The 23,242-nt window shown below is 33.7% G+C and overlaps 1 protein-coding gene across 3 annotated transcripts in view; it reads right to left on the bottom strand.

Annotated features, from left to right (window-relative positions):
• Window positions 1–23,242, bottom strand: part of CDH18 (cadherin 18) — a 160,303-nt gene that overhangs the window by 121,547 nt on the left and 15,514 nt on the right. For all 3 annotated transcript variants that reach the window (XM_053957694.1, XM_053957677.1, XM_053957687.1), the window contains exon 2: window positions 5,777–6,071. In XM_053957694.1, coding sequence (XP_053813669.1) covers window positions 5,777–6,071 — 295 coding nt within the window. The remainder of the gene's footprint in view (window positions 1–5,776; window positions 6,072–23,242) is intronic.

The raw sequence follows: 23,242 nt of genomic DNA, 5'->3' as shown, positions 1-23,242 counted from the left end.
GCCCTCAAATGGATAGAAGTTGCTAAATGAATAAAGAAATCTAGCTATTGGAAGGCATCAAAGATCTGAAAATAAAATAACTTCTAGAACCTTGTTGAGGATGCAAAATAGATGAGTTCAAAAGACAATTCTTTTTATGCTAGTAGTAACAACCACTAGAAGAATAAAAAGTGCAGTTTCTAGCATATCACTAGGTGGGATAAGTTATGAGCAACCCTTTTGAGAAAATAAAATGCATAAGTACTGCACAGATAGAATGGAGACAAGTGATTTTTTCATTTTAGTGTATTTTTCAAGGCATGTAATGATGAATCTTTGCTATCACTGCCAAACACTTCCCATAAGAAATCAGTAAGTGTAAGACTGTGAGTTAATAAAGGCTCAGACTTCATTCTCTTTGTTTATCTTTATGCAGACACAGCTTTATACAGGCTCCTTGGTCCAGCACTAAAATACCATAATAATAACAGAGCAGGCAGCTCTCACATAACTATGCATCTGAAAGCAGATTCTTATCTAAATTAGCCACTGAGGTATTACATTGACTCTGAGGTTTTCAATTTCACATTTTTGTGGAGAGGAGAAGTATGTTTTTGAATTAAAACCCTTGATCTCCTTCATTTGTTGCACTTTGATTTTCCTTATAGAACTGTTTCAGAGCATGGTAACTAGATTTCTTCCAATGCAACTAAACCAGGAGATGTGCTTTAGCAGCACTCTGATTTACTCTGACTGCTAATAGTCACATAGTCTCAGAGACCAGGCAAGAGCTAATCTAAAAATAAGATTTCACAAATACATATGGCATGGACATCAGTTTCTCAGTTACAGTTATTCTGCCTCTTAGATCAATTTCTATTGCACAGAAACATTTGTTAATGTGCACACCCTCAGTATACTATTGATTTAGAAGTATGCAAAGTCATGGAGTCTCACTTCAGGTCCAGCAAACTAAGCATGCAGACCTTCACAGATTTGGTTTCTACCCTCTTTGAGAAACTCTTCTTTCACTTTTACCATGATAACTTGGACACCAAGACCTGCTGTTTGTATCTCTACTGGAAACTTAGTAAAACTGTATGCAAATGGTCTGCATACTTAAATGCAGTATCTTCTGGTCTCTGAAAAGCCCAGGTATATACAGTCTCACAGATAAATGTATTAACAAACCAAGTATAAGGATACTTGGATGACTTAGAAGTGGAATATTGTAATAAAATCAAGCTGGAGCTAGTTGTATGTTCAGAATTATTCAGCTATTAATGGTATAGGTAACTAAATTACTGTGTTTGTGTTCATGTGGAACAGCAAGTAAATGTGAATGAAAGTTTGTGTATTTTTTCTTAAAATGTTCTAGAAATCAGTTCAGGCCTATTTATTTGCTATCTAAACACAGAAAAAGAGATCACTTCCAGGAACAGACATTTCCCCCTGCTAGTCCATGACGTTGAAATGCTGTAATGATATATTTCTGTTGCCCAGTTTGCAATAATTTCTAGCTTGAGAGCAACTTGTATGATTCAACCTTGTGTAATCACTAAAGATTAATAGGTTATGGATGTAGAATGATTTTGTTTTATTTTGTAGTTGTGTAAAACAAAAGCATATCCATTCAACTGGTATAGTCAAAAGCATATCCAGTCAACTAGATATGCTATTCTATCCAGAATGCTGTGTGAGTTTCCATTAGTACTTTTCCCCAGAATTCTAGGAAATCAAGATAGGTTCTGAACTTGATAAACATATTTTGGCTATTACAGAAGAAAAAAAATCAGAAATATTGTGATTTCATAATTCTCTCCTTCTTTAAAGACTTCTTTCTTCTTATTTTAAAAGAATCTTAGTGCTTGTATAGCTCATTGACGTGAGAGAAAAGAAACAGTTAGTGAAAGGCAGCATCTGACATAAGCAGGTGACTGGTCATTTTAACATGAATGGAATGCCATTGTATCCAAAAATTTGCCACAGTGATTTTCTAATACAACTGTATGTCTCCCCCAAGGAACACCTGATAATAGCAATTTAGTATCAAATAGTGGCAAAGTGCTCTCTTTCTACCTAAAGGAACCCTTAGATTCGCAAATTTTAACTCAACCTCCTACCCTGCCTCTCAAACTCTCATTCTGTGGAATGTAGCACTTCAGAAGCTTAACTTGTTCACTGTCTCACACAAGCGCACTCAGCATTTGATAAGATATCCCCATACGATCCTTTTGCCCATCTCTTGCCTGATTTGCTGAGCGAGGAAAGGCAGCTTGTGAAAGCTGCAGGTTAGAATACCTTGCCAAAAGAAAAAAAAAAAAAATGGGAAAGAGGGTACTTTTACCTTCTAACTACTCCTTTCAAAGTTAACATCATTCAGGCTTGTCTGCACAACAGACAAATCACAATTCTGGATACATTTGTATAATTTAGATGCAGCATAACTTTTTGTGGTTGAGCTAAGCGTCCTTAAGGATTTAGATAGAGAACTACATATTAGTGCTCTCCTGCTATTTTAAATGTTAAGAAGTCCAAAAACAAAAGTAATCAACTACAAAAGATAAGGGTCTAATTTCTCTGGACACCAGAGGAGAGATATGAACATCAGACCCATACCTTCCATTCTTCCTTTACTAGCTTACTATGAAAGTTCCTGTCAAGAAAGTTTTGCAGTGAAAGAATTTTGTCACTCCAGTCAGGAAATAAAAATGACATTTTTCCTCCAACTGGAGTCTCTGCTTATTCAGAGTACGACTAGCATTTCATATGCTTTCCAACTATATTTCAGAGATTACATTTTGAGCTTTCTGTTTTCTTAGTTAATGTTTTATAAAGAGCTGTAAAGCATGTCTGTATGCACTGAATACCACTTTGTAAGTTTTGTCTTTTTTCTTTCCTAGTATAAAAAAAGGATTATTAAATTGGTGAAAAAAATTGTATTTTTATTTCAAAATATCTCCATTTTGTTTTTCTAGACAGTTCTATAAAATATGTCTGTTGAGAATGCAAATTTTTATGCATTACTTTTCATAGTTTTCTATACTATTAAATCTCAAATGGATCAATGTTGAACCAAAATTTAAAAGAAATTATAAAAAGGTGAAGTTTAATAAATGCAGGCATTCTTTTCCTAACTAAAGAAATTCTTAGTACTGTCTGAAACCACTAAAAAGTCAACGAAAAATGATTTAATTTCACAACTCAAGAAGTTAAATAGGCACTTCTAATAAAATTCATATTTATGAAAAACATTGTCTTCCAGATTATCTGAAATTATGACTACCTCACATTGTAATACTCTCAAAAGAAGTTCAGAAACATCTACTGTGCCTATTAATTTCTTAAGTAGATTTTTTTGGGAATACTCTTCTTATCAGAGAATCACAGAATTGTTAGGGTTGGAAGGGTCATTGAGAGGTCATCTAGTCTCACCTCTAAACTATCTCAGCACTAAAACTTCAGCATGGAAGGTTTCACTCATTTTGCAGCTGTCAATTAACACATCTGGAAGTCTTTTACTGACTGAAAAATATTCTTATTTTCTTTTAATTTACATAAAGATTACTTTCATAAACCTTAGAGCAGACTACAGAAATCTCAATGTAACTGAGTTTTTCATACTACAGAAGAAATAATTTCAGATGCAAATTTTGGTTCTTGAGCCAAATTTTGTGGAAAAGTTTCATTGAAGGCAAGGAATAGACACTTTCTTTCATCTGTCCCAGAGAAGTACATAAAGCATAAATAGTATGTTTATTTTGTGTCACAGTGAAAACTGTGATCTAATATCTGCCAAAAAAATTAACTAAACTTTTCTCTACTTACTTGTCAGTGACTTGAAAAAGAAAAACCATAAATGTCCTACAGTTTTTACAACTAGATTCCGTTCAAATTGTAGGGAAAATACCAGCTCAGATCTTGAGGAGATAAAAAAGAACCCTCTGCTGAAACTAAGCAAAATAATGGAGATTAAAAATAATGCCACTTAGCATGAGAACTGTTGCAGAGAGACAGTAACTTTGAAAGATTTTTAAATGATAATGTTAAACTCAGAAGAAATATTCCAAGTGCGGCCTCCTTAGAAATTCACAGAATAACATCAACAAGTTCAGTTATGTATAGACTCCACAGCTATATGTCAAAAAAATGTGCCAATTATAGAACTAATAAAAGTGACAGATGTATCTCCATCAATTGACACAAAGAATGTATCCTGTGGAAGTAGTAGTAGAATTAGTCTTCCTGAAATTGCAGACAATAAAAATGCTTTCAGAATGTAACAAATACAAACAAATCAATAGGAGACAAAAGATATTAGAGATAATAAATATGAAATGAAAATATAATGTATACCTACAACAGAATGTCTGTAAGCTAGGATATGCAAATCCAGGTTTATTCACACACGACAGAAGCCTTGTGGAATAGATATTTTAAAGATTTGCCTAAGTACAACCAGTAAAGTATTTTATTTATAAAACATAAGCATCAATTCTTTATTTTACTTGTAAAACTTCATTGGTTTACCATAATCCACTCTGTTTTACAAAATACAGATTATTCAAATAATTCTTTGGAAAACAGTAACATGTATGATGCAGTTGAATAGTAATACCAGACTCTGATTACTGCAGAATTATGACAAATATTTATGTAAGAGTGGTCAATATTGAGAAAATGAAAATAAAAAAAGAAAACTTTTATGAATATAATACAAATAAAAAATATTACATCAGCTACATTTGATTTTGAAGATAATATTGATCTCTCTTCCACTACTTTTCCTCCTATGTAGAAAATAAAATGCCTCTAAATGTGAAGGAAATAATCAATTAAAATGGTTTCCATTAAAGACAAAGAAAACCAAAGAAAGAGAAAGATGGTGTTATGCATTTTTGGAAACAGTTGGTAAAGGAAATGAATTACTCATTAAGACAGCCCGTGGTGTAATGGGAGATAACTGAGATAAAAGCTTAGATGATACTGAAATGAACTGCAACTCTAGCAGTAAAGCTTTGTGCCACAATGAATTATCAAAGACACTTGAAGAGGTTTTGTACAGAGCCAAAATATTCTTACTGGAAGCTCTATGCATTCACTGTAGTAATTCACAGAAACATGTATTGTTTGCATTGTCCTGGATTTATGATATTACCCACATAAATGCTGCACTTTTGTTCTTGTAAAAAATTATGTTGGCAATTCTTCTATTAGAGGAACGTTATAAACTAACTTCAATACCAGAGAAGTATTAAATAAAGAAAACTGATTGCATAATGCAGCACCTCATAGAATAAGAATATCTGAACTATATAACAAGGAAAACCAAAGATTAGTATATTTTTGAACTTCAGTTCATTTTATAAGAAAATTGATAAATAAACATATGTCTAAAATAATCTAGGGAACTACTGTTCCTTTGTGTTTAATTCTGTGAATAGTATAGACTGCTTATGTAGACATAAGAGAATGCCTTAAAATGTGCAGTTGAATGAGGATATATGAATACATCTTTTTTTTCTAGAATGGAAACTACAGTTTTCCAAAGAATATATGTTAAATCATTCAAGATTAACAGTGACTCTTCTCTTATAACCAGCATGTGTGTGTGCATACTGTTTTCTGACTGTGAATGCCACAGGTAACATATGGGTTGGATTTCATGTCTTCTCATCTCTTCTAAACTCCAATATATTTAACATACATTCCATGATGTGATGATAACTTTGACAAAGAGTATGTGGACTTTGCAATTGTTAAAAGACTGTTGAATAGCACAGTTTGTTTTCCTTACCCATTTCAGACATCTCTGGCACAGTAACAATATATGGTCCATCTGTAAATTTTGGTGCATTGTCGTTGATATCCTGCACTTTGATAATGAACTCAGATTCAGGCTCGAGTGGCTTGTTTGTCCGTCTATCAATAGCTTGGGCATGAAGCACATAGTGTGTCTTCTGCTCTCGATCTAGGCTTTTGGTTGAATGGATGTCTCCAGTTGTGTCATCAATAATAAATATAGTCCCTGCCCCTTCTCCAGTAAGAATGTATTTGACTGATCCATCACCTTTGTCAGAATTGGAATGCAGCTGTAGAATAAAAACACATAAAATCATGTAAATTTAATTGAATATGTCATAAGCTAAAAAAACTATAATATTACTGTCAGCACCCTTCTATTTTTTTTTTCACCTCTCCAAATTCTTGCCACAATTCTTCATATACTCTTTTTGGCAACACAGCCACTTTGTTGAGGGTAATTTTCCACCCAGCGTAGTTAATTTCTTAAACTGGGATTCCTTGGGTTATGCATCCATTCTAGAAAACTTCCCTAAGTCAAGAATATTCTAGTAACTGTGATGGTTTTTGTTTTATTTGGTTTTGGTTTTAGTCCTTCTCGTTGTTATTTTTCAGCACTAATTGCTGTCCTAATCACTTAACTGGCTGCATTCCCACTGAGGATTGTCCACTGCAATGATGGCAATGCAGTCCCACCTACATTTTCCTCTGTGGCCCCAAGAACAACATCATTTACTGTGAAAGGAAACTGCTCACTGTGCCAGTGGCAGATGTCTATCCAGGATTACTCTATCCCACAACAAAACATTGGCATTTTCTTTGGATTTTCTTTGTTTATTTTTTACCTAGAAAGTTATCTAATTTGCTTGTATTTAAATTATTTATAGTAAATTATGAAGTTTGACAGACACTTTCAGCATTTTCATTGTTCATAATACCTTGTGCTATGAGATATACATTAAATTTATTATACTCTTCCTTTAGTACAGTGAACTTTTTAATCTGTTGGGGGAGTGGGGGTGGGTGGAAGGAAAACCTAGTAAGTAGATTGCTAAGTTAAAAGATAACAGGAAATGGCTTCCCACTGCCTCACTGTTCCTAACCTGACTTTAAAGATTTGCCTGTTTATAACAAAAATGAACATGTGTTCTTTGATAAGAAAGGGTGATTTTTATATAAACTGAGAAGTTTTGTAAATTTACCTTTTTTTTTTCCTTTGAAACAACTTTAAGAACATAATGTATTTATTGAGGAGCATAATAAGAACAAAGTGTTAATGCTGAAATGAACAGCCTCAGGTATTGTGCAGTTATACTGTGATGTGAAATCAGAAGAGAAACTTTCTTATTTTAAGAAGACATATATTTTTATCCTTATCCTACTGCCCTGAATATTTTTTAATATCTGCAGTGTGTCATTACAAAATTTTGATACAGAGCCTGAGCAAAGCAGAAAGAGAATGACAGATATTTTTAATTCATAGGATGCAATGTGTTTCCTGTTTTCAATCTCAGTTCAAAAACCATAGAGGGTTGAATAGAAAGAAAATAAAACTTGTATGGTAGAAAAGATCTTTTTTTTTTTTTTTACTTTACTAGATATAGAGGTGATATAGAGGTGATGGTATTTTCTCACACACTAGGTGTATCTTTTTTTTTTCTGGGTCTTTGTCTTGCCTTTAAAACTTCCTTGCTATTTGTAAAAGGAGTAAGCATATGGTGCTTGATGAGATTTTTCATCTTTTCTACTAAATTAATGAAATTATGGTGTTGCACATATTTTATATCTTTTATGTGATGGGGCTTGGAAGGGGAAAATTTAATAAATTGAAGTTTTTCAACTCATATAAATTTCAGCACAACTTCAGTCAATGCACTATACACTTATCTGAGTCATGTGAAAATCTGACCGAATAACCAACACAAAACTGGGTCACTACTGTGGACCCCTTTTTTTTTTTTTCTTCTTAACCAAACAAAGAAAGAAATATAGTGCTTTTATAGGACAGCAGAAAAGTCTTACACATTTCATTTACAGTAGTCACTGGCAAAATTAATCACTTCCTATCCTTAGAGTAACACTGTATTAACAAAGGAAAAATTCACTTTATATAAAACACCAAGAATCCAAACTTCCTACAGTCAAAATGTTATTTGAAGTGATTTATTTCTAAAAAACAAGAGTAGTGGGTATTCTGGTATTCTAGACTAGGTTTACTGATACTTTAATTTCTCAGAACCAATTAGAATTGTAGGATCCTTTTGGGATAAAATGAGCCCTCAATGCTAGTGTTTGCAAATGCCAACAGCAAAATGACAAATTTGATGAGCTTATAAGGAGCTCAAAAGTAATCCAAACTGAAAAAGATCTGAAGGCTTCCTATCATACTTCTCTCCTTTTACCTCTACAGGAGTATATGTAAAAGTATATTCAGGTATACCAAATAGTGATCCCAGCAAAAATCACTGCATCAATAACTGGAATTATGAACACATGAATCAATCAAAAAATTGCTAGGTAAGAAATACACAGAATAAGGAATTGCTGTAGAATATAAAACGTAAGGTTCTGCAAAACAGCAAATATCAACATTGGCATGCCATTCCTATACCATACTGCAGAAAGGCACATTAACAAATTCAGTATGATGGCAGAAAATGCATGGACCATTTTGAAAATTAATAACATTAGCTATTTTTTTATTGTGAAGAAATAACTCTTTGTACTTTTCATCAGTGAAGAAAATACAGATTTATTTTGAGTCAGAGGGTTTTTACACCTAAAAGTAAGAAAAGTTAGGAAACACAAAAGATACTCAGCTGCTTTCATGGTCAACAAGTTATATGTTATTCCTGCTAAACATTGTATTACTCAATAAGCTTCAACTGAAAAATACGGGCAAGAGTATCATCAGAAGAAAACTATCTGCGTATTAATAATAACTGAAATCCTTACTTTTACAACTGGGTATTTTAAACTGCAGTTATAAGGCAACAACTAAAAAGAAGTAAAAGCTAAAAGAAGCTCCTGCTTCCTTACTTCTACATATGCCTTATATTGTTTGAAATATAACACTTTGATTTATGCCTTTTAACTTCTAATGCTGAATTTTAAACTCACAGAGGAGGTTTTTACATAGCAAAATGGCATTTTCTTTGTCAGTTGTTTATATTTCAGTTTTCCTGCAAAGTAAAGATTAAAGAACTGTTTGTCTTCTTTAATTCTTCCATCTTAGTACAAATTGATCCAAGTAGAAAAATATCAAGGCTTCTCTCAAATGCTTATTTGCAATATGTGTTGTGCTGAGAGAGCCCCTGGGAATCCCTACTTCAGACAATGTTTACTAGATTAACTAGAGATTTATGTCCCTAAGCATGGTGCACTTTGTGCATGCTCTTTTCTCATTGTACTATGAAATCATCTCACAACAAGAGGTTTACTCCACAAAAACACTTCCAATTAGAATAAATATGATTCACCTCTTTGGTTACAAATACATGGTTTGGGAGGGTGTATTTCTGCAGTCCTGCCTATAATAGGTTCTAAAAAATATTGAGGGAGCAAAATCTAGTTGAACAGTGGTGGCCTTTCGCTCTGCTGGGAACTGCTATAGCTATTTCTCTTTCAGATTAATTTGGCACAGAGGAGAATGTCACTAAGCAATGCAAATGCAAGCCAACCCATGTTTTGTTGAGACCTAACTCGTGCGACCTGGGAAAGTCTTTTCAAACCAGATCCCTAGAAAGGATGTGGCCCAGTCATGACCCACCTGGGGGAGTCTCCAGTGTCCCAGTCCCAGGGAGCTTCCTCACTCCGCTGATCTCTGACAGCAATGCTTCCAATTCTCCAAACTGCAGTCAGTGCAGACTTCTGAATTCCCTGAGGAAATGCGGACTCTATTCTAAGTGATGGGCTGGCTGGTTTGGTTATGCTTCTAATAAGAATATATTTGTTTAATATTCTGAATCTGTCCACAACCAGAAGCTGCCAGAAAGTATTCAACTTTCAGCCCCTTTGGTCATGATTCCTGTCTTTATTTCTCTGCTTTTTTTAGGGAAAGAAGAAGCTGAAAATAATAGCAAATGCACATATCTGGAATATTCCCTTTGTCAACACAGTGGCCTACACTTCTTGACATATTTAATAGCAAGTTGCATCCAGGAAGATTTATGATGGTTCCTCAGTCTTTAACTATCCCATATCAGCAGTCTATTACTGATTTTGCAGAACAGTAATCAAAGTGTCCCTGTTTTGCTATGACTTCAACATTTTTCTTCCATCAGTCCATTTAAAAGATCATTTTCTTTTAGAATTCCTGCAGAAACTAGAGAAGGGCTACATTAATCAAAGGCATGATTTGCAGATACATGCAAATATTTCAGTTAGTGAGTATTCTTTATATTCTTATATTAATTTTGATACTATGAATCTTTAAATATTTTTTTGATGCACTAGCATATTAACTGCTGCAAAATGAATTTACAGATTGCAGGCTAATTACCCACCTAGTAAAGTGTTGTTACTGTTTGTAACTGAAAAATGATCAAGTGACTAAAGCCTAATCACAACGTCAAATATCAGGTGGCTGCTGCTTAGTCACTGGCCTTATTGACCACTAATCAACTTTATACATCTGCCTTGTTTTAGCTGATGCTTAGCCATTTCATACATCCAAATATTTAAACATACCTACTTGTCTAGCAACTGACCACACACAGGCAGAAACTACTGGACAATGGGGAAAAACCACACCAACAGGTACTACAAAACCAAAGCTCAATCCAAAAATTGAGAAGAAATCCTACTCCTGGGAATGCGGAATGTTAACAACTCACAGTGATCACCATGCTCCCCTGCACTTGTCTCAGGAAAACAAGCTGCAACCAGGAAACCATGCATGACCAGAAGAGAAAAAAGCCTGGATAAGAGGGGCAAATGAAAAGCAGAAGAGTTGTCTGTTAGTGATTTAACTGCATGACTGCTTCCCCCTGTTTGCTTTAGTTGAAAAATCTGCCTTCTTGGAGTGTAGTGTAGGTGGCATTTTAAGTGGACTGCTTATAACTTTTACAGTATTTTTAATTGGACTACCAATAAATTCTTGATATATGATCTGGATACATCTTGTTCCAGAAACAAAAAATATTATGAAAAGATTATATGAACTAAATTCAAATCCAAGGGTGATTTGAAAAAAATCTAGAACTGTTGCACTAACCTAGTGAATTTAATCAGAGTAGAAGTGGCTATGCACATAAACACTTACTTTGAAATAACTGCGGGTAATTAAAAATTATTGTTGTAAAATAAAAATAATTTGTACAGGATTCCAAAAGCAAAGCCTGAGTTATGGTAGTGACACTACCATTATGTCTTGAATAAATATTGTGTTCTGTTCAGAGAGCACCACATTCTTTCAAGGAAAGCAGCAGAATCTCCCCTTCTTTATTTTGTTGTCACTGTCAATCAGCTTAATTTGACAAGAGGGACCCAGCGTGACAGTACTGCAGTAAAGTCCACCAATGAGTGTCCAACCCAGAGGAATGACAAAATTAGCTCAAGGTGAGGTATGAGCTTTAGCAAAACTTAGAGGAATGTACTATTACTTTGTTTTTGCTACAAAGAACGGTTTATTGCCTCACTAAAAACATCAAAACATTGAGAGATATATAAAGAATTAATGGCAGAGCACTAACACACTTAGTAAAAATGTTTTAATCTTCCCTCTAATATGAACTGCAATCATACTGACTTCCTTTGATGTTTATGTAGACAAAACATTTAATTTAAAAGTAATGTTAAAGTAATGTATTAGTAGCAAAAACTGCATTTAAAATTTTTCTTGATGGTGCACACCGCAAAAGCAGAGTCTAGCTGATACTGCTGAAATGTTCATTGTGTCTATGCAGTAAAAACATTGTCAGATTTGCTGCTGACTTGCTTCCCTTGGTCTGAGCTATAATATATATTTTAATGAAAGACACTGCTCTGGGCAATGTCACACATTTTGATGGAATTTTCAGAGGGAATCATTAGCCCAGGAGATAAGTGTACTATCCATAGCAGTGTCCACAAATTGACAAAAAGTTATTTCACACCCTTGTCAAACAGAGGAAGAAAATAGAAAACCACAATTTCCCCCATCTGCTGAATGAGTTTTCTGAGATAGAAGAAAAATAATTGGATTGCAATCATCCAGGAAAAACACAACTGAAACAATATTAACTTCACAATATAACACTATAGCACACAAGCATCTGTTCTTGCACGATGTTTCTGCTTGCAAGCGGCTTCTCTGAAGTCTGCTCCTTTGCTGCAGCCATTAGGGAGACTGCAATGGCAGAAGTATGCAGATGCATAAGCAATCACATCTGAAACAACATCAGAAGTACTAAAGCAGCCATAAGTGTTCAACATTAGCTTCTATTTTCTCTCTAAATAAAATAACTCCAGGGAATGAAAAAGGAAAAAAAGAAAAGTAATTCAAAAACACAATAAATTTTTATATATAAAAAACCTGTCATTTTGTTTTCAAAGAACACAATATATTTTTAACAAAAATAGAATCCCAAATTGTTCTTTTAGTGTACTATATGTCCATACTATGCATCTTCCATATGGAAGAAAAATAATTACAGTCTAGTGAAGTTTTTATCTGAGCTCTCTTCACAACAGTAAACTTTCATTTCAGACATCTTTTACTTGGGCAAATGCTGTGATGGGCATAGAAACTATTCTATTTTTCTCAGGAACTAGGTTTTACATAGTATGTGGGTTTTAGAGGTTTTTAAGAGTTTCACAGACTTGAACAGAAGCAAATTACTAAGAAATAAGAAAAAAAATCATATTTGGTCTTCAGTTTTCAGTACCTCTTCACAATTACTGTCACTAAATCTCACTTTAAAATCAATAAATACATAATCATGGTGATAACTTAGATTCCTAGATCCATTCAGGAGGACCATAAATTTGACAGTTTGAATCCAAGTGCCTTGATGATACATTGCTACTCAAATAAGCCTTGATCACGCATCATCATTGTAAGAAGAATGTTTTGCTTATATTTGTGTTACTAAATCATAATAAGGTGATGATATGACAGCATAATGCACTTCTAAATTTCTCACCATTCCTACAGATGGGTATAAGCAGTAATGGGACATAGAAGCTTTTCAGTTCATGGAAGTACTCTTGGGCACAGGTCCTGCAGATACCTCTCACTTACTTAGACCACTGAAGCTCTTCTTTGTCTATAAATGCCTCAGCATTCAGCTACACAGTCATGGATGCATTAAACCTCAAAGATGCCAAAAGCAGTCCTAGGTACCAATATCATAACTTGCATTACCTGCTCAAGTCAGCCTGCTTTCACATGAAAGGATGTTTGCTTAAGACATTGAAGAGGTCAAGGTCAGAAAAACAGTAAGTGCATATATTTTCTGACCCAAGAGATGCAAGAGTTCGGGGCTTGGAAGGTCACTGATGCAGTGAAAAGCTATTCTTCCTGAAAAACACTGCACATTTGTGGCAAAAATGGAGTAAAAGCATGTGTAAAAACAGTGTGTTTCCACACACTGTTTCTGCAGACTTTCTACAGGTGATTTTGACTTTCATTTCTGGTGCTTCTTTGATCAAGCTACTCTCATTGCACTTTTTTTTTTTTTTTTTCATTTGTACAAAGAGAAAAATCAAATTCTTTTTTTCCATTTCCGGTACAGAAGGCAAAAAAGGGAAAAAATCCTTGGTAATAGGGTCTTCTAAAAAGAAAAGATGATATCTTTTACTGAACAGGAATGTCAACCAAAGGATTATTTAGGATTTTTCAATATGTGAAAAAGCTATTAGTTCTTTAAAACCCTGATCAATTAATTTTGTACTATATGTGATCTCTATGCATAGAGCTTCTCCTGATATTAAGAGTGATAGAAATAGCTCCCTGCAGCACATAGCTGTAAGTGTAATAGTACTCAAACTCTTTTTGAAAGAACCATTTATTTGTTTTCTTGTTTGTTTGACAGTGCTACAGCTAATACTGTTTACTCTATGAAAGATCTGAAGACAGCACATTAATTTTTAAGCTCTGGGAAAACAACTCTGCTGTGTACTCATGTGATAGTCTAAATTACTTTTTGCTTCGCTCTTCCTAAGAAATACTGTGAAGGAAAAAATAAATATGTGATTTTATGATGTAGTATTTGTGAGTCATGTAAAATCAGCTAGAGGAATTTTTTTTTGCCAGGGACCTGATTACTTACCAAATTACAGATTTTGATTAGGGAAAAAATATTATGTGGAAAAGATCAAGGAGAGATAATTAATTTACCAGCTTCCTTTTATCCCATCCTTCTATAAAACATTCACACATTTTTGAGTTTGATGTCTTTGAAGTTAATTTGCTGAGAAATTTTTAAGATTGTGTAAAGAAAACAGGTTAGCTACTGTCCAATGGCTTCTATTTCAGGTAAAAAAGTTATTTCATTCTGAAGAAACTGAAAAGAATGCACTACCATGTGTCATCAAGGACTTCACACTGTTTAAAAAGGATTTAATCTCCAAATTTTTGTGAACTCCCTATCAAACCATAATAATGCATTTTCCAGGTAAAAAAAAAAATACATGCTTTTTTATTATTGAGATGATTTTTTTCTTTTGGTCACTTTATTTGTTAAGACTTTTTGTTATATACTTTTGAAATATTAGGAAGTAATATCATAACATCAAATATCAGGATACTAATTTATTGGGGTATTGATTCACTGCTTATTCAGTATTAAACCCTTAAAATCATGTTCTGGTTCTGCATCTGGAATGTGATTTCATCTCTTTCATGTGGTCTACAGCTTTTCTTCTTGCTGGCTGAAATTTATATTCATAAAAAAACTGCTTCTGTATAGAGTTTCCATTACAACTCTCACATCTCTCACATGTGATCCCTGTCACATCTCTCTTCTGCATCTCTCTTAGAAGAGAGTACCATTTTTTTTTTCTGTTTACAGACATTTTCCTTCTTCCTTTATGGTAGAACTCTTTTTGTTTGCTAGAAACAAAAAGTACTACATGATACAGGAAAAAATCTCCATAACATCATGTTGAGGGAATGTTTCCATAAATTTGAAAGATCACCTGTGCTTCAAAATCCATTGATAATGAAAAATCCCAGCTCTGCTACTTTGAACATCTTTGTTGTGTAAGTCAGAAGGTTCATGTTCAGAGCAGAAGCTTACTACCAGCCCTCTCCACAAGTATGTCATGCAATGACTGTGATCCTGGCTTTACAAAGATGTGTATACTTTAACAAGTAGGAATAAAAAAATAGAAACATATCAATACCAGTGAATGGGAATGCAAACAACTTTCCTTAACTTTACCGTGCTTTCTGTGGGCTGTTAGAAAAACTTTTTGGATCCCATATGTATACAAACTGGAGAAATTTATGAATCTTTTCTGTGTATTTCCCTACTTCACAAGCATTCCCAAGAATAAATACAATTTCTGAGCTCAAGGATTTAAATCAGGTAATTCTTACCCATCAGCACATTTTTTTCGAAGTGCTACTTCTTCTGTCTTTCTAGATTTACCATGACCCACTGCAGTCCATAAAAACCTGAAGTGCCACTAATGCAAGTTTTTGATTTTAAGATATAGTAAACCCCTCATTTTCACATTTACTTCAGTGCAACTTCCAGACTAGTAAAATTTAAGTTCTGAAAACATTAATAAAACAGTTTTACATCACAATTAATGACTGATTGGTGTTTTGAAACAGCACTCGTGTAGAGCCCTGGTGTAATGTGTAAGGTTTTGCTGCATTTTGCACCTGAAAATATACTTGCAAGTGCTGCATGATATTTTTTCAGCACAGTATGCACAATTTCCATATTTTCACGGACAACTGCCATTCTTCATTGTGACTGACAACACACAGTCTAACAACGAAAATAAGAAAATATGCTGGACTTTTGAAATAGCAACCAAAGAGACCAAGCCATCCAAATTTTTAGAGACTCACTGTTAAATTTGTAATATACTTAATTTGTTCTGTGTTTAATCCATAAAATAAACGTTTTTAAAAACAACGGTAGTATATTTTTCTATAATGGAATGTAAAAGAAATATCTGCAGATGACATCATTGTGTAAAATTGTGTAACATTTGGTGTTCTAGTATTGCTCTAGTAAAAGCAATAACATTAACATTGTCCCATATGTTAAAAAACATGGAAAGTGTGCAAAAGAATTTATCTTACATAGCTTTAGATAAATGGATATTTTATAATGAAATAATACCTTCTTCTCAAAGTTGGACTTTTCTCACTGAAAAATACTTATGTTCTTTGTTGTCTATTGTAATGTCACATATGCTTCATGCTTGAACTTTTTCCATTTTTCCATAGGACAGGTATATCTGGACCTTGGAATTATCTTGAACTTAACACAAGAAAAATCTAGTTGAGAACTACTTTCTTTCAGTTACCCTATGAAAGTGTTTAATAGAAAGCATTTCAACAAAGCAAGACAGAGGCTTATTGATTTACTAAAATGAACAGTAATATAATCTACATGTTACTTTTAACACAAAATCTATGTTTCTGATTAATAAAGAACTATGCTATATTCACTATCATCTAATTCCAATAGGTAGCACCAATATTCTCTTTCTGTGCGTGTAAAGAATCCCAGACATGATGTTTCATTTACTGCTATCACTTACTAAAGTAAGAGATAAAATCTGCTAAAATTTGATCTTTCTCCAGGACCAGTATTCAAAATATATTAAAAGTCAGAACCATATTATTCACACTTCAAGGCAATATATTCCTCTCCTTAGTGTTTCTTATAGGTATGCTGATACATCAATATAGATGTAATTTATCATGAACATTTCAATTATTTATCTTTACAGAGATGCTCTGACACCTTCTCCCTTCTCAAAAAATACTCAGGCAGAATAGGATTACAATCCCTAAAGCTGTTGGCTGCCTAGAAACTGTTAGGTACAAATGATTCTTTAAAACAATTTGTGTAAAATAACAGGGAAAGTAATATAAAAATAGTTCATTCTGTGAGGCCATTAAAATGACCATTAATAGATATATTACTACACATTCTTGCTAGCAGTACAAGAGAGTGTCAATACAGAGCACATGTAGTCTTCTTTGGATGCATAGTTTCTTCATTAATACATTTTCCATAACAGACTGTTTTCTTTACATTTAAGCACCTCAGGAGGAAGTGTCTATATGTCCCAACAGAAGATCTAGGGGTATGATTCTGATGTTCCAGTGTCTTTTTCTTCCTAACCTAATACTGTGAAGTCAAAAAATATTTATTCTTTTTCAGGAAAAAATGAAAATAATAAAAACATATTGCTTGATATTTCAAACACCCACTGAATGCAAGTTTTCACTTAGTCATCCTAAAGTGAGTAAATATTACTCATATTGCTAAAATCCTATTTTTTCCATGTAAGGAATAATCTAGCAGGTTTCTATGTTCAGTGGTGCTATATAGTCTTAACAAAAGAATTCAGGGCAACAAAGATGACTACTATTTAGGCAGCAGAAATAAAAATCCTATTTTGGAAAGAGGTCAATTTCTTTTTCCCCTCTTAAAAGATAATTTTAAAATCACATAATCAAGTGGAAATATGTTCCTTTTGACCCAAACAATGTTGTGCTCTTAGAACTAAATAAAACCCAGACAAATGTTGGAAATGTAGTAAATATCACATTCTCTGAAGGCATGCTCAAGAAAACTCTGGATAAAACCAGGAATGACTCCTGCTTCCCACCTCTTATGGTAATATAAATAATTTTTTTGTTCAGACACAAATTCATATCTTGAAGAATTTCACATATGCTTGAGAGGAGCAAATACAGAATAAGTATTCAACATCACAACCATTCTGACAGTAGGAGTAAAACAAGAAATATTGTATCAAAACAGTTCCTCTGTAAATGCCAATGAAGTATATTTTGTCTTTCCTAGGAAGGATAAATTCCTGACTTCATCTAACTTGTAGAGAAAAAAAAAATCTACATTCCGAAGAACAGACACTTATAATTTCCCTTAGAGATTAGTAACACTAGAAATGAAGTAGTTTTACTTTAGAGCAACTTTTTCATCTATCTGGCTCACAACTAATTCCAAAAGAAATTATACTAAAAATGTTGCATATGTCTTCTATGACACGTCATAATGTGTAGGAGATTGGCTTCAAAACTACGTTTTCTTTCATTACTTAATGCCTGACTTTTTGTACAATGCATAAAATCAGAAAAAAATTTATGCATTTTAAATATTTTTTATATATAATCATCAAATGGTTGCACTTTAAAAAAAAGTCGTACTAAGAACTTATTCATACAAATATCCTGTGGTCTGAAATTCAAAGGTCCTTTTGGCTTACATACAGGAGAAGAGCTACTTTCTTTTTAGACCCAGGTTTAGATTCAAATTGCGTGAAAATAAACAAAAAGAGATAATATATCCAGCTCTGAAGATGAGGCCTATTGAGCCAACCAGTGATGATCCTTCAACTTCCAACAACATCTGCAGACATCACATAGTTATAATACCACTTAGGCAATACCTAGTACAAGTCTCCAAAGCTTTAATTCACACCAGGTCATGAATGGCAGGGTAAATGGTTCTCAAAACATTAGATGTTTATTATTAAATTAATTGCTTGCTCGGGCTCAGCTATCTGTGTAAGGTCAGGGCAGGAGCAGTGAGCATTCAGGCAAGGTGCAGAGTACTCGGTGGTGCAGGAGATCAAAGGAAGAACCTCTCTGAAGACTTCCGATTTTTCAGAGCAGATTTAATTTGTGGTTTTTTTTTTTTTTTTTTTTTTTTTTTTTTTTAATTTTATAAACTGGAGGTGGATTGCTGTATTGAACCTTTAGTCCAAAGAGGGAAATCCCACTCCTCAGCCCAGAAGATCACATCCTTATCTGATCAAGCTCTTTTTCTCGGGCTATCTTACATCCCTCTATCTTTCAAAATGTTCCACCATGCCTCTTCACTTTCCCTCTTTACACTAAGTTCTTGTATGCATCCTAGCCTGTAACACTCTTGTTTGCATGCTCCATGTGCACTGCAGTTCCTACAATCCCACCTCCTGCAGCATTCACACTGAATGCACTGATAGACTGTCATGTCAAGGACATATGAAAATTTAAACATAAGATTTTGGCACTTAATTTTTTTGCTGAATGATATGGAGAATTTTGGAAGGATGACTGGGTGCAAAACTCTGCAGCAAATAGAGAGTTACAGAAACGTATGTATGTTTTCAAATAGAAAAAAATCCAAAACTAAAGCTGTTTGTTTAAGAATTAGGGTGGCCAATGTGGAATTTTCATTAGAGTAAGTAATTCAAAATTAAGGAGCCCTCTGTTTCAGGACCATCTGTGTTTCAGCCTTTCCTAAACAAATCCAAAGGCTCCATAGGCAGGCAAAAAAATGCATTTTCAGTTAAAAAACACAACCTGCCCCTTCCCACCAAAATATCCACATTTAGTTCTGTGATGACAGGTGTACACATATTTTTATATACAGCACATATACAAGTTCAGTGAAGTTGAGAAAGGCAGCTTAGATATACAAGTATTTTAGAATACTTCACTCCCATTTTGTGTTGTTTTTTTTTTTTTTTTTTTTTTTTTTTGGAATGGGGAATTAACACAATTTCCACAATTCTACATAAATTTCTAATATAAAAAAGAAAGCTTCCAGCAGTCATCTTAAAGCTTATGATGTGGCTGTGACAGCAGCTCTGCAGAAAGACATCAAGGACACATTTGGTAAAGCATGAGTTTGCCTGCCATTTATTTTCTCTCTGGAAGTGGTGCTTTCAGTACCATGCTGTTATTCAAATTAGCATGTGAGGGGAATAGTTGCTTGCAAAATTCTGAAAATGCTCAAGGACAAGTGAAGTCTTGTAAAAGCATAATTTAATTAATGATAACAATCCAGAAAGTGGTTTCACAGCCCACAGTTTGGATTAGTACACCTAATTTCTGATTAATTCCATTTATATCTTCCAGAAATAATGTTGTTGCTTTACTTCTGTCTGTGCAGTTTTACCTCTTACACCACATGCACATTGTGCTTTATTTTGTGAGTTTTTAAATTTTTTTCCTTCTTTCCTTTTCAAGTTCCATTTGATCTTAAAACTTGTTCCAGAGAAAACTGAAGGCCTGTGAAATAGAAACAAATTTGTACCCAATATTAAATCAGTAAATTTCTTTCTAGTAAATATGAATTTTTCCCACTTTCTCCTGACCCACTGCAAGCACAGATTACTGTATATGAAAGCATCTAACAAAAGATTTCTCAGCTGGCCTTCAATGTCAGTTCCAGTATGTATTTAGTAAGCAATACAAGATTTTTTTTCAGAATAGTCTGATAATGAAAAATATTAATTCTGGACAATCTCTCCAATGATAATGACAATATTGACAATAAAAATATTATTCTTTATGGCAGAGGAACAATTTTTTTCACAGCTCTGTTCCCCTGACTCATGCAAAAGGAGGAGAGAGGTGATATTTCAAAACCTTGGCTGCTAAGGTATCCGGGCTAGATTATCAGAAATATTCCCTACTAACCAAGTATTTAAAATAACTGGTTTTTGGACACTCTTATATAGGACTTCTTCAAGGACCCTCTGCATGGAAGAGGCACCTCTCTGTGCAAAGGCGCATTGGCTCAGGGAGTCCAGAAAAAAAAAAAAAAACAGTGGGCCCTGGAATGTCCAGCATTAATGTTACCACACCAGAGAATCTTGTCACATTTTCTGATGTCCTAATAATAACTATACACCTAAAAATCATGTTAAGACAGATAAAAGTTTCAATCTGATTAGTTCTGGATATGATTTTATTTTAGTTTGCAAAGATTCTACTTATTCCCCTAAAACATCCCCAACTTGATAATGTAGTTTCAATAGTTAATATACAAGTAACTGTGGCTTATGGACAATTGCCTTAGACATAACAAACAATAACAAACAATAACAAAAAAAAAAAAAATCACAAAAAAAACCCCAAACAACCACCAAAAGAAGCAAAAACCACCAAACAATAATCCCAGAATAGAACAAAAAGCAGAAAAAACCCAGCAGAACCCCACACCCCCCAAAAATCCCCATAAACACACACACAAAAATGAAAGCATGAGAGAAAATAAATGAAAAAAATAATAAAGAAATTAACAAGATGATGAAGATGATGAAAAGATTACTGATTAAATGAGACAGAGTAGACAAAACTCTGTTAGAAAAGGTGTAGTCATAGCTGGACCCATAGCAGACTGTCATGATCTTTTGATGTTTCTTCCTGACTTAAAATTCTGTGGCTTTCTAATTTTTAGAAAGCATTTTGGCTATTTCATGTATAAATCATCTCCTTTCAATCTGTTATGCTTCTTTGATTAGGGAAAGGTAAAGGTTCAATTCCATGAATAAATTAGACTCTAACTTTTAAAGGTAGCATTTATAAAGGGTAGAAAAAGGGTCTATTTTTTTTTCAGGGAATCATTATTTCATTACACATCAGCAACACATAATTTATCTTGCAGACAGGAGTGCTGAAATACTACCACAACATATTTTCATGAATCAAACAAAATCTGAAAAAAAAACCCAAGCATAGAAACAAGGCAGGTAGTTTCTACTTCAAATTTCTAAAGAGGTGTAAGGCTTGAAAATAACAGATTTATTAATTTTCTTATATTTCTTGAAATAGCTATTTATATTTATGTTTAGGGTTAGCCCATATAAATAAATAGGGGCTTAAATACAAAAATAATGAGTGATCATACCACTAATATTAGAGAATGTATATATATATATATATATATATATATATATATATATATATATCAGGCAATATTTTGCTGTACTTTGAAAACACACAATACAAGGTCATCAGAAGAAATGAATAATTTCTGGAAAAGACAATAGAAGTTTTTATTGAGGTGACAGTTATGGAGGAACTTTTAAATAAAATACTACATTTTGAACTCATAGAGTTACATACTTACTTGTTATATGTGTAATTTTATCTCCTGCCCATCATTTCAACAAAATGGGGAGACTTCCCTAAATACTTGGTTTCATATTTTCTCATTTTTAAGCAAATCGTGACAAAAGCTTCTTTCCCCTTTACAGCTACAAAGCAGAACACAAACGAAAAAATCTAAAGCTCTTGGATATTTGTACACTGCTGAATACTCTAAACCCGGAATTTTATATTTTTTAACTTTTTGTAAAAAGGCAATGTTAAAACTCTGAAAGGTAATGCCAGTTAGTAGTACTACTCAACTAATAAACACTATGGAAAATGTAACAGTACTGAGTCTTATTTAATTAATAATCCTTTCCATTGTTCTGGAAATCCAAAGATCTCAGAGACCTGACAGTGTAATTTAAATTATGGTTCAATTATGGTTAATTTATGGTTCAAAATTGTAGTGCATAACTTAATGGTGAACAAATGGTGAAGCTAAAACTGATTTGAAGCCATACTCTTCTTTCACAATCCTCATGCTTCCAGTTCAGGCTGTTATTTCCAACTTGCTAAGTTATTTTGCACATAATTGTTCCTTGTTCTCTCTACCTGTCTTGTGCAATGACTCACTATTGATCATTGTGCTGTTGTTCTGGCTGCCCTGAGCTATGAGAGAATGCACTTCTGCACTGCTCCTCATGGCAGTCTGAGACCTAAGAGTCTGCTTCAGGACTTAGCAGTACCCTTTAGCAGTGCTCTCTGATGTTCCACCTCCTGACTCCAGCTGCTGCCTCTCTCCACTGCCACCCTGTACTCAGAATACTGTATAAATCCTCAAGGCAGAGGAAGAGGAAAAATATTAACAGGCAGTTTAACTTACTTCAACATGATGAGCATTTATGGAAACAATAATAGCATCCAAAATTTAAGGACATCAATCCACAAAATAAAGTAGCTCTACAGAAGATAATCCAATGCAAAAATGTCATGTCAGAATCTGACCCATAAAAAAAATTCTTAACACCTTTGATAGAATGAGAAACAAAAAGGAACAGTGAAATCTATATAGAATGTGAAACTGGCTTTCTTGTCACACATTTCTGTTTAGTTTAAGCAGGAAAAGAAAAACTCTCTTCCAAGAATAAACATGTAATTTTGCAGTCATATAGTTAAATTCAGAGTTGAATGGGGGCTTACTTCTCCTCCCTCATGTAGAGATTCATAAACATGTATGAAGAAACGTCTTTAGTTCTCAATTTCCCTCCTTGTCAGGAAACTAAGTTCAATATTAACGTCCATATATCAAGACATTTGCAACTCTCCTAATCAACAAACATGGTAGTTAATTAATTAATCAAGTTCTATTTGTTGTATGTATCACATGCACAATTAATCCAGTCACACAGCTTCTCAGCGTGTCCTCTTCTGGGCATCCCACCTCTGCAGAATGGG

Source organism: Vidua chalybeata, chromosome 1 (genome assembly GCF_026979565.1).
Source record: "Vidua chalybeata isolate OUT-0048 chromosome 1, bVidCha1 merged haplotype, whole genome shotgun sequence".
NCBI classification, from domain to species: domain Eukaryota; kingdom Metazoa; phylum Chordata; class Aves; order Passeriformes; family Viduidae; genus Vidua; species Vidua chalybeata.
This window is presented reverse-complemented; position numbering and strand designations above follow the sequence as displayed.